Source organism: Pithys albifrons, chromosome 5 (assembly GCF_047495875.1).
Source record: "Pithys albifrons albifrons isolate INPA30051 chromosome 5, PitAlb_v1, whole genome shotgun sequence".
Classification (NCBI taxonomy): domain Eukaryota; kingdom Metazoa; phylum Chordata; class Aves; order Passeriformes; family Thamnophilidae; genus Pithys; species Pithys albifrons.
This window is the reverse complement of record NC_092462.1, coordinates 50,258,904-50,271,618: the sequence shown is the minus strand read 5'-3', so window position 1 is coordinate 50,271,618 and position 12,715 is coordinate 50,258,904. Positions and strand designations below refer to the sequence as shown.

Genomic DNA, 12,715 nt, shown 5'->3' with positions numbered 1-12,715 from the left:
ATTTTAAGTACAGATCAGTCAAGGACATGTCAGGTGAATCATTTATGGTACTTAGTACTGAAAAAATTGGTTTTATTCTCCCAGTAATTCCTGTTCTGTAGAAGTTTGTTGTTACCTTGTCTCCAGGCATAGTACCAGAAGAATGTAAGTATTTACTGGATGCAATTACCTCAGAATTTTTTTGCTAAAATGATTCAATTTCCATGAGTATCTCAGGAATGTCTTTCCCATTTCCAGCCTCTCCCCTTTCTTCTTACCAAGTTTTTTTACAAGGTTCCCTTCTGTAACTTCAGCATCCCTTTCCAGTCATCCCAAGAGGAACTTTTGTGGTTGTTTTTGCTTCTTAAAATACTAATTTGTAGTTGCTAAATATCGAAGTATTTTCATATGTTTTTACATAACTGCAATGTTTAACTCCTTCAAATTTTGTAACTCCAGAAGGTTGACATAGCAAAATAAAACCGTTGCCTTGTTCAGAAGGGTCATGGGGCTGGAGTGGTGTAACTCTCTTGCCTACAATTGCTACTTAATGCGTTTTTCATAAATATGCATAAATATTAGTGATCTACCTGCATCTCTTACTCTGAGAAGATGCAAAATGAAGTGGTCCACTTGCGAAAGTTATTACTTTAACATGTATTTCTCGATCAATTAAGCTTCCACCCCTGAACTGTTTCACTCAGTAAAACTGATAGTTTTTCTTTCAGCTTTAGATTACAAATGATTTTTATAAAACTTGTATTCAACATTCATCTGCTCCTGCTGCAGGTGTTTTTAGTCTTCCCACTGTAAAACTTTCATCTGTCTATATATGAAGGATTATACTGAAATACTTTCATAGATTACTGTAAACTCAGTATTAAGCCAGTCATTATTTCTTCTAATTATAAAATTAAGTATCTGTACCTCCTAAAACTGTAATGTGTAATGAAAATTACTTGTGTACTTCATGCTTAAACTGTTTGCTCTGCACAGGTAGCAGGGAGTCACATTGTTGCTACCTGAAAACATGCAAAACTGTGTTTTGTTCTGCTGTATGTTGGTAAACAATGTCTGCTCAATATGGATGCTTCTAAGGGACAACAGAGATCCATTTATTTCCAGTGGTTTATGAAAGTATGTTAGTAGCTTTTTTAGACCTTTTGTTTTTTTCTCTTTCCAAAGTCTGAAGCATATGCATATGCTGAGTGTAGTTGGATAATTTTTATTAGCAGACGATAAGAGTACATTAATTTTTTTCGTGTTATATAAAGCCAGACTTTCTAAGTATTTCTGTAATACGTAGATATTTTGACATTTTGGGGCTACAATCAATGAAAATTCCTGACCTAGTTTACAATTTCATTTGAAGCTATAACAGTATTGAAAATGGCTTCACTGTGATGGATAGTCAGGTGTTTCATTATAAATACTTTAAGACCTGCTGTTACACAATCTTACTACCTGTTAGTATGAAACAGGTGACATACAGAGACCACTCATGAAATGTAAAATGATTATCTGATCACCTTATCTTTTGAGTGACAAAAAGGAAAACTTCTACTGAAATCCTCTCATCAAGCAGTTTGGTCTATGGATGTATTTTTGGTGTTGCATTACTGTGTCTGAAAACACTGGTGGCTTTCTTTTTCAGTGACAGGGCATATGCTACTGGTAAACTCCTGTGTGAACGTTTAAAAGAAGCTATACCTAGACAGTTGTTTGAAATAGCCATCCAGGCTGCTATTGGCAAGAAAATCATTGCAAGAGAAACGTAAGTGAAGCCCATCTGTTCCTTTTTTTTTGTCTTCCATAATTTAAGGACTTTGATTTTACTGTGAAGTTTTATTATTATTTTATATACTACCAGACATACTGAAAGAAAGAAAAAAACCCCACATTTGAGCTGTGACTATGACTAAAGATTTTGAATTAAATTTATACCAAGAAAATGTATTTTTATTTTAAATTGCTTGTGGTCAGCATTGCACTTAGTGGATAAAGCATAACTTGCAACACCCGTGTGTCCATTTCCTCTTTGGCAGTGGAAAAAGTTTTTCCTACTGAAAAAAATTAGCTAGTTGTGGAATAGTTTAATGTCTGGGAGAGTCAGCAACAAAAGAACTGATACGTGCTGTTCCAAAGGAAGTATGTTGCAAGCTGAACACACAACTTTTACTTAAGCAGCATGTGCTTCTTTAGAGCACACAGTTTCCTTGATGCTGTGTTTCTCATCACATTTTTTGTTGCCGTTTAAATAGAACTTAAATTGTGATAAAATCATTATAGGTAGGAATTCAAACCAAGGTTCTGTAAGAATCTTTATGTCCATCTATATATACATAGATGTAACACTTCCTGTGAGTCATAGCAGAAATCCTAGATAAAAAGGCAAGCTTGTGATTTTTTTATGTACACATTATACACCCTAAGGGGTGTTTCTAGATTTGGGAACTGTGAATTAAATCTCCTGTTTAAAACTTCATGTTTTGTATACATGAAAATGTTATGATGCCAACACATCTTACAAAACTAGTAGAAAAACAACAATTAGCATTTTGATAACTCAGTATTTAGCTTCACATATAGATGTTCTAATATGTTAAGGTATATGTGTTATTTTATTTTACAGGCTGAAAGCTTACAGAAAAAATGTTGTGGCAAAATGTGTAGGTATTTTTTTTAATCTTTCTGCCATTTGTAAACCTAAGAGTCCTGCTAAGATGATAGGCCCATCTTTTCCTAGAAGCCCAGCGCAGACTTATTCTGCCTGTGCTCTGAAGTGTCAGTTGAATTTTAACAGCTTCAAGCTTTTAAAATTCAGCTCTTAAAATGTTTAGCTGCAACTTGCAGTAAGAGTGGATCAGAAAAAGTAATGGCTTTTTCAAAGTTACACAGTTGAATGAACTCAACTGTGTGTTATGTGTATTCAGTCCTCTCTCCTCACCATTTTCTAATAAACATAAGAGTAAATGTGTATGTGTGTACACAGGCATATGTGTAACTTCGTATTTTCTAAACTGTTTTTCAGATGATAGAAGAAACTAAATATGCTTCTTTAGACTTTTTATTTTACTTAGGTTTGCAGTAATATATAGTAATGAAGCTTTAAATATGCAATAGTTGACTATCAAGAAGACTCACCTAAGCTATAGGAAAAACATGATGCCTCTTAGCTTATATTTAACTCTCTGAGGCAAACATGTTGGAAAATGTTAACCAAGTGTCCCTTTCTTAGAATTGTAACAGAATTCTTCTCCTAGCCACAGATGTGGGATGGTGTTGGTTCAATGTTTAGTTTAGGGGTTTGTTCATTTTGCTAGATATAAGCACCTAGTGCTAGTCAGGGTTCCTCAGTCTATCTGAGCTGGTGTCCTACTGCTGTTCCAAATACCTTCTGTTACCTGGTATCAGCCAGGCTTAGGTGAATGTGTGTATTTAGGTAACAGAATTCAGCCTTCAGGTGTCCAAATGAATATGCTCCCTTGTTCTTTTTAACAAGTGACCTTTAGGCATAACTATTTGGAGTATAAAGTAATCCTCTGTCATTATATAACCAACCTTGCTGTTTTTTTTTAAGCCCTTGAGTTTAGTATTGCTGAAATGTACTGTAGTTGCATTTGTTGTAGTTTAAGCTTACTAAAATATTTTTGCTTTTCACAGTATGGTGGAGACATAACAAGAAGAATGAAGCTTTTAAAGAGGCAGGCAGAAAGCAAGAAGTTGATGAGAAAAATTGGCAATGTGGAAGTACCAAGAGATGCCTTTATACGTGTTCTAAAGAGAGAAACTGACAAATAGAGATTAGTAACATGCAGCTGATCATTCTCTCAACGTTTTGCAGATAGGAGCATAGTAAGCTATGGGAACATACTTGACTTTTAATGGTGTAAATTAAGTATATGTGGGAAAATGAATTGAAAGGACTGTGTACTTAAAATGTACAGAAACTAGTACATTATTATGAAATTAAAGTTCCTTGATTGAATCTAAAAATTATCATTGTATTGTTTTCATTGTATTTCACTGTTTTCATGCTTTTCACACTTAAAAAATAACATGTTTTATTTTTGCATTGCAAGTCTTTGTATGAGAAAACAGGAACCATATGCAAAAAGGTTATAAAAATAATTGAAAGATAAGTATAGACAAACAGTTCTGTGTTGGTTTGGTTTTTTTCCTGTAAAGTTTCAACTGTTGCCATAACAATATCAAGCTGCTTCCTGTTTTACTTTTTCTAAAGTTGCTGTTGTCAAGAAATCATCATGATGCTGGGAAATCACACCAGGAAAAAAAATCAAAACTTTTTTAACGTTCCAAGTGTATTTTAAACTTGTTGAAGTGTGTAAATTTACCATTAGTACAGCCTAGCTAAGCTCATCTCCAGAGAAATCGTAAGTTTTAATATATTAAAACACAGGATATGTAACTCCTCCACCTAAAGACCAATTCAGGCCTTAAAGAATTCCTTTGGCATGAAGGTTTGGTTAGAACCTGCCTTTTTGTACTTGATGAAGTTTTATTTCTATTGTCCAGATACGAAGTTTCTCAGGAAGTCCTCAGTTGAAAGCTGCACTGTAGTGTGCTTAACAAAAGGTGTTACTTTCAGAAGTGTACACAAAGCAATCACAAATGCAAGTTAGTGACCCTTCTATACTGTGTTTACAACTGCTTGCTCACCTCCAAAAGCTTTTAAGATAGACTCTTCCTTGCTTTTGTAATTTCACAGAACAGTCCAGGTTTGAAGGGATCTTCAAAAGATGTTCTGCTCCAACCGTTTATGAGAACGGTGAGCCTAGAAGAGACTCTACCACATCCCTGAGGAAATAATGTGATTTGTAATTAAGGCTGCCTGCCTCCCATCTGGGTGAAAAGTTAAATTATTGAAGTTATGCTTTGTTGCACTTTGTCTCGGGTATTTTACACAAGGACATGATCCCACTGTTCCCCAAGAAAAGTCTAAATCAGTAAACTCTTCCACATTTGGTGCTTAATTGCTCCCTGAAATCCTGAAGTATTTATTCATGACAATTTATATTAGAAATGAAACAATTTTGAAATTAGAGATTTATATTTAAGTTTTAGTTATATTCAGAGTAGGAAATAACATTCCTTGTAACAGTTCAATGTTTATAATGATACAATGAGAAAGTGACTAACAGCTGGCTTTAAATTATCATAAATTTGCAGACATTACGTTCCTGTAAATGAACCTCTTTTCAGGCATTTCATAGTAACATCAATTATATAATTGAACAGGTACCTTGAGAAAGGAACATTTAGATTTTTCCTTATGTATAAAGCTTGATTACCAAAAATATAAAAATCCTAAAGGAACTTGAAAATCATGAGAGAAAAAAGTGCTATGGCAGAAGTTTAATATTTTTATCTGTGGAATAAGTTATAACTTCCAAGAATTTGGTGCATTTTTAGGCACTGTTCTTGTATTTTCATTTGCCTGAACTATACAGCAGGTCTTGAGATGCCCAAAAAATGTTTAAGATAAATTTAAGGCAACCAAGTGCAAAAGCTCAGTGTATATTAGATAAATGTAAACAAAACATTTCATAGTAGAAATTGTACAACTATTACAAGTCCATAGTATTGACAAAGGCCAAAACCATTCTGCCTAGAGGCATAATGCAAAATATAGTTACACTAATCAAGCCAGAAATTACAAATTCTGGGAACTAAAGTATCATCTTTAACACAAGGCAGATGCATTACACTGCTGTGCTAGAGTAAGTGCTCTGCTTTTCCCATCTCTATATAACATGCAGTCTCTCAAAGGTCTGTCTATTCCATTTAATGATGTACCAGCCAACAGCAGAGCTCCAAATGTTAAAGCAAAATGTATAACACAGCAAACAGATGGAATGTGAATGTAACAGATATTGGACCTTTTAAAAATACAGTACATAAGATTCCCCATTTTAAACGGTTTTCAGCATATTGCATAGCAGTCAACTCATCTGCTACCTAAAACAGTTGCTGTTGACCCACATGGAGCTCCTCTTCAATTCTTCTTTCAGTTTTCTTTCATACTGTACAGTGGGTCCACAAGCTTATTGTGCACATGCATTAAACCTTGGGGGGAAAGCAACAATGCCAGCTTTACATTAGTTATTTCAACATGTCCTTCTACCCACATTTTTATTTGGAGTTTGCTTCAAAGTATACATTTTAAATAGTTCACTGAAGAGAACAATGGCTATAAGAGACAGCATATATATGTTCCTGTATCACTTGCATACTAATGACATCTGCTGTACGAACTGAGCAAGGATCAGACAGTTCTCTGGTAACAGACCCAAAAAGCAGAACTGGAATGCTTCCAAATTCACTGAATACATCTTTTTTCTGTATGAGAAACTGCATGACAGCAACGTAATTCCCTCACATCATAAAACCCATATATACACAAAGTGATACTTTAACAGCTTGAATTCTGGAATTGTAATGTTCTAGCATTGTGGTATTACTATCTTTGTAATTGATAGTGTACTTTTGGTCCTACACAGGCAAAAGCAAACTAAAACTATCCAGACTGTTAATGCAGATTCACAATTTCAGTCGCTCAACTCTTTTCTGTTCTAGCTGAGCTTTTCTTTTGTCACACACAAGTCATTCATAGCTGTGATTAAGGTGTTATTTTCTTTCCTACTCAACTATTTCAATTCTGGAAAATGCTGAAGAACAACTAACAATAAAAAATATGTTTCTGTCTTTCTTTTGTTATTACTTAGTAAAAATGTTACCTGTATCTACCTATGTATGACACTGGGTCACTGGCAGGTTTTTAACCTCATTTCACCTTAAGAACTAAACCAGTAACTGATCAGCATTCACAAACTGCAAAGTAAAAGTCCATTTTAGCATCAAACTAAAGACTAACTTTTTAAATGAAAATATGCAACATTAATAGTAATGAAAGAAATGTGCAGTAATGCATATTTTAGTGAGTATCTATGGCAAAGAATACTCAAAATACCTTTGCTACATGATGCACCTTGTGGTAAACCTTCGTGTCTGCAGCAACATGCAGTAACTATACAATTAGAGCTCAGTACTGCTGTGACCTCAACAAAAGGCATTTTATGCAGCATCTATTACTAATCACTGTCATCATTTAATATAAAATGCAGATGTTAGATCAAGTATAATTTTTATCAGTTTAACAGTGAGAAAAATTAAGTATACATTTGATATAAAAGTCATTTTTACTGAAAGAGTAACAGCTGCATACACTACTCAAACTAGAAGCATGTTTTGAGCTTTAAAGCATTTAGCTTCCTACCAGTGTTTTTCTCTTCTAGAAAGGGGAAGTGAAAAGGAGATAATTACCCACTTCCTAGATTCATGAAAAATGCTTACAAAGTATTGCCTCTGCCATACTTTATGAAGAATATTGAAATCCTGTTAGTGAAATTGTTACAGGAAAATCGGTTAGAAAAAGAAAGTTTTTTTAAAGTTATGCACCAGACTTGACAGATGCCAAAACAATTAACTTCAAAGAAAAGTCCCACTGTATATTCAAGTATGCGTTGAATAAACAGATTTCTGCATACAGTTTTAAGAGAAGCATGCACAACTATGGAAAAAACTATCCTGAACTACCTTATCTGCAGACAAATCCATAAATTCAAAATTCATTTTCTGTTTCATTCTTCAAGAAAATTATTTTTCCTTTTACTGTAAGAACATTTAAGTACACTTGATAATTTTAGTCTACAATAGGTTTTCAGAAACTTAGAAAAAAGTGGAGTAAGTTACTCTATTTACCAGCCAGTGTGGTACTTGATTATAACAAAAAAAAATTTGCAGTTTCATGTATCTTGAGAATTTTTAAGCGGTGAAAATTCCCAGTAAACCACCACCATAAATAGCAGTATTAAGAACTACCTAGCTTCCCCAGGAAGTCTAATGAAGATCAAGATTCAGAAATAATTTCAAATTTGACCCACACTGATTTGTCCTCCACCTTAAAAAGAGAAAATCTCACAGACGTGAGAGAAGGTAAATTTAAGCAAGTTTAAAATAAACAGCCTTTTTTAAGAATTCTATTGCTGTGTATTGCAGGGTAATTCATTACAGTGTGACAAAATGGTGCACATTCATACATTGTAGCCCTTGATGTTTTTAAAGCCATGTTCAGTGTCATTCATACCTAAGTAATTCTATATTATGTTTATCTTTCCCAAGCAAAGCCTCTGTTTATATGAAATACAGGAAAATGTTTAAAATTTATGGAAGCAGTTAGAAGCCTACTTTTCAAAGCAACAATATCTAGCAGTGTGATACAGGTAGAGACTAACCCTCCCCCCTACCCTGCAAATACACAGCAGAGAACAGCATTATGGAAAAAATCCAAAATTAACAAGTTGGCCACAAGTGATAAAAATCACAGTAATGTCCAATTTGCAATCTAATATATATATGTGAGCACTGGTTATATAATGCTCTAAAAAATAATAAATTACAATCTTGATCTCTAATACCTCAACTACTACAGGTATCCATGCTACTGAGAAAGACAACCAATTCACACAATTCCATGTGCTGTGCTATAGTCAGGAGAAAACTACTTCTCTCAGCTTCTACAGTCTCAGTGAAACAGAATTCAGATTAGGAAGTCTCAAAGACTATCAAATAGCCTGACTTACTTTAATTTTTCCCCCATATACCTACTACAAATATGAAATGCACAGTAAAAGTATGCAACGTATTCAAAGTCAGTACAGATTGTTATGCAAATCGCACTGTAAGAAAAAAATCCTCACAGGGCTTCAAAGTCTGTATCATGCATTACCAATTTATAGACAGCATGTTACAGCACATAGCAAAGGCAGCACGAAAATATATCAAGATTAATAAAGGTATTGAGTCTTTTTAAGTGAAACTTTCCAGTGTATTTAAGACCTGTATTCTGTAACATTAGACTGCTGCTGTTCGAAGTTAAAGATTACTGAACTATTGTTTCAAGCTAGAAGCAAAGAAAGTATTTCTCCCACGTAGATTTGTCAGGAATGTAAGCAGCATAAGTTATGCCTCCTAGCAATTCTCCATATACAAGAAATAAGTTAACATTTAGTATTTTGAATATATATTGGACATTAGGTACTGTAAAGTATTGGAAGGCTCAGACTGAAATCAATATAATTTTAAATCTGTTGGTTTTGCATTTTTTTAAACACATGTAACCTCTGATTCAGTGCTCACCTTTAAAGTACTTCACAGTTTTAACTCTTAGTTCTAAAGTAGCATCTTCATCACACACAAAGATAGTGCGAGGGTGTTGCTGGAAAGCAGAAACTGTCCACATATGATTTACTCCTTCTTCAATTGCTTTGTACAGGGCAAAAGCCTTATGCGCACCTGTTATAAGAATCATCACCTGCAAAACAAAGGTCTCTTTACTTTCAATCCCAGTATCAATACCAACTAGTCTTGAAAACTCACATGCAATTAGAACCAAATGAGTTCTTACTTCTCTAGCATCCATCACTGTACCCACACCAACTGTTAGCGCCATAGTTGGTACTTTAGATAAGTCTCCATCAAAGTATTTAGCATTTGCCAAAATGGTGTCCATTGCTAAAGTCTTTAATCTTGTTCTTGAAGACAAACTTGATCCGGGTTCATTGAATGCAATGTGGCCATCTGGACCAATGCCTTTTCAAAGTTAAAAAAAGTAAATCATTCCATACCTGAGAGTCAACAAATATTCTCAAACAAATACACAATTTTTAGGACTCATTCTTTCTTTCCCCATTTTCAGTTAAAAACATTTGAAACTTACTGAAATTAAGTCATTAAAACTTGGACACCAACCATTCTGTTTTGGTATTCATACTGATTCTTTGTTAGTCACGTAACTTTCTTACACCATAGATGAAAAATATAGGTTTAGCCAAGTTATGAAAATAGTGATTAAAAAATCAGTGTACATCTTTGAATTGAAACTAACCATAGAGCATTTCCTCATACCTCCAACAAATAGATCAATCCCCCCTGCTTCTTCAATTTTCTTTTCAAATGCATCACATTCCGCCTGTAAGTCTGGAGCATTCCCATCAAGGATGTGAGCATTATTTGGATCTATGTCAATATGCTTAAAGAAGTTATTCCACATATAGGAATGATAGCTCTCTGGATGATTCCTGGGAAGCCCTGAAATCATTTAGAGTAAAATTAACATGTGACAAGACTTAATCACACAACTTTAATTCTAGTCTATGTGTAACCGATGCAGGGCATGCGGGGCAAACCTAACTTAGATAAAGCAAGATTTGAAACTACATGGAGAAGAAACCTTTCCTGTTGGCATACACAAGGTAATTGGTTTACATTACACAAGGGGTGTAAAGTCTTCAACAGAAATGCATTCACAGTATTACGTGACAACGTAATTCTGCACTGAATTTAACCTGGGATCCACCTGCTTCTTTTTGAAGATAAATGAATAGAGAAAAATGCTTAAGCTGACCCCATAAACAGAAGTCCAACATAGGAGGACAAACATATTAGACTGACAGCATTCTCTGACAAAGTATTGTCATTCTCATAAGGAGGAAAAAGTAACAGTACAATGTGTTCTCAGATAATAATGCATCTTACCTACATACTCATCCATGTTGAAAGTCTTTACATACTTGAAAGACAGATCTCCATTTTTGTGATATTCTATCAGCTTTTTGTAGCATCCCAATGGTGTACTACCTGAAATAAAGTTTTGCTACTGTTCTATGTATCTGCACAACATTTTCAGTGTATTTAAATCTCTTCATAGTCAAATTTTGCTACAATACTTTTCAACATAAAAGCAATCTGTTATTTCTCATTTAGTATTTCTCATCTTCTCAAACTATCACAATTTTTTACACAAACCAAATCCATATTTTAAAAGAAATCTGTTGGACTATTACAAAAAATAATACTTATGTTCTTTTAAATACTGTATCTGTTAGCAATGATACAAACATTGTTCTAAGTTTACTTACGCAGACTTTGAATAAAACTTGCCTGTTGGTAGACCAAGCGTGAAATATCTTCCTTGACTTGGCTTGAACTGGATAATACGATTACAGATGTATTTTGCTGCCCATTCACTAGCCTGATCATAATCTTCAAGAATTACTAGCCTCATTATGGCAGTGAGGAACTTGTATAATAAAACAAACTTAAACCTGGAGGAAATGTCAAAGTTTTAAAAATAAGCACCCTATGAATAGTTGTAAAACTCTTACAGTGGAGATAAAAAATAACCTTTTGTACCGATGACTTGCATAAGGATACCACCTTCTTGCAATCCTAGTTCAAGCTGGACAATCGAAAGCAAAACTACAGAATCAAAATGATACATTCCAATAAAAATATTTATTAAAATTCACAGACTAATTTAAAGTAACTTAAGGAAGAAGTTAAAATAAGAAAAAGCCATTTTGAACTTCAATATTTTAGTCAAGTGTTATTGTTAGAAAAAAGGAAATATTCAAACATTAACTCCTGCTTCTTATAACCAGCTGAATGCCTAAAGTTTCCATAGAATACCCAGAATAACCTCATGTTTCTATATTTAAAGTACCTAATTGGAAGTAAATAATTAAAACTCCTTTCACTGCCATTCTAGCTCCATAACAATGCTTCAGTACATCTATTAATCTGCAAAAAAAAAAAAAAGCATTAGAGATACTTGAAATGTGACTTCATAGGTATTTTTCCCCATGAATTGCAAACATTTTTTGTTTTCAACATAACTTTAAACTGAAGTTTAGAAGGCTTTGAGTGCAGTTGTACCAACTTTTGAGATGAATATCCAGAAAATAAGCTTGGTTGCTAGAAGTATACAAGCATCTCCTGCATTTAAGAGAAACTCACTTTTCCACGAGTTTCTGCTTAACATAGTCAGGCAAATACCAGAAAGACAGAGGTTCTTCATCCAGATTGTGATCTATTATTCTTCTCTTCCCATGTTTGAGTGTGCTCAGCATTAGCCAAAAAACAACACAGCAGCCAGAAGCCCCAGAGGCCAACTAACTGACAAACCACCTGCAGCACACACTACTCTACTCTTAGCTGACCCAAAATGACAGACTGGCTTAAAAACAAATACGAATTAAAGTACACTTGTGCTTAACAGGGTGACATCTGTTTGTCCCACTAAACCAGGCATAATGTGAGCTCCGCCGTGTTCTGCTTTCCTCTGCACGGGCGGCTGAGCCGTGACAAGTCAAGCTCCCCTTTGCAGAAAAAACGCTATTCCACAGATTCCAACAGGCGTTCACACTTCCCCGAGGAGGGCAGAAAAGCAGGGCAGCAGGAAGAGGCGCCGCGGCTCTGGGGCGGCCTCATAAAGCTTCAGCGATTTCACCCCGGGCACACGGGGCTGCTCTCCCAGAGCAGCGACCCGCGGACGGCACCAGAACGACTGCGGATTTTCCGCTAAGGGCACCTTTTTTTTTTCCTTTATGGGGGTTGGTAAACCTACACTGTTAGAGAGCTCCAGCCGGCCCGCACCGCCCCGGGCCCCGCGGCCTCCCCCGTCCCGCCCGCGCCGCTCACCCCGCACAGCCCGCGGCGGCCTCGGGCGACACCGGGACGAAGAGGAGGACGAGGAGGACAAGGAGGACGGGGCGCAGGAAGGGGAGCGGCAGCAGGACGCTGACCGGCGCCCGCTCCGGCGCCTCCAGCAGAGCCCGGCGCGCGACCCGGAAGCGCCTGGCGCGGACGGGAAATG

General features: G+C 35.6%; 2 protein-coding genes across 5 annotated transcripts in view; one reads left to right on the top strand and one right to left on the bottom strand.

Annotated features, from left to right (window-relative positions):
* The window catches only part of GUF1 (GTP binding elongation factor GUF1), a 24,495-nt gene extending 17,790 nt beyond the window's left edge, over window positions 1–6,705 (top strand). For all 4 annotated transcript variants that reach the window (XM_071556557.1, XM_071556555.1, XM_071556556.1 and 1 more), the window contains 3 exons: window positions 1,634–1,753; window positions 2,612–2,648; window positions 3,643–6,705. In XM_071556557.1, the coding sequence (XP_071412658.1) occupies window positions 1,634–1,753; window positions 2,612–2,648; window positions 3,643–3,780 (295 nt within the window). In that variant the 3' untranslated portion in view covers window positions 3,781–6,705. The remainder of the gene's footprint in view (window positions 1–1,633; window positions 1,754–2,611; window positions 2,649–3,642) is intronic.
* Window positions 5,032–12,715, bottom strand: GNPDA2 (glucosamine-6-phosphate deaminase 2). Its single transcript, XM_071556559.1, has 7 exons — window positions 12,541–12,715; window positions 10,998–11,165; window positions 10,597–10,694; window positions 9,967–10,149; window positions 9,467–9,651; window positions 9,199–9,373; window positions 5,032–6,066 (listed from the first exon to the last, which is right to left on the bottom strand). The coding sequence occupies exons 2-7, from the start codon at window positions 11,123–11,125 to the stop codon at window positions 6,008–6,010; spliced, it is 828 nt and encodes a 275-aa protein (XP_071412660.1). The 5' UTR covers window positions 11,126–11,165; window positions 12,541–12,715; the 3' UTR covers window positions 5,032–6,007.

Bases quoted from the DNA above. Each gene is read 5' to 3' on its own strand.
- GNPDA2 (XM_071556559.1), bottom strand. From the start codon at position 11,125: ATGAGGCTAGTAATTCTTGAAGATTATGATCAGGCTAGTGAATGGGCA. The intron at 9,374-9,466 runs GTAAGAACTCAT...TTTGTTTTGCAG, and splicing joins CAGTGATGGATGCTAGAGAA to GTGATGATTCTTATAACAGG. The intron at 6,067-9,198 runs GTGAGCACTGAA...TTTCCCCCCAAG, and splicing joins AACTGTGAAGTACTTTAAAG to GTTTAATGCATGTGCACAAT.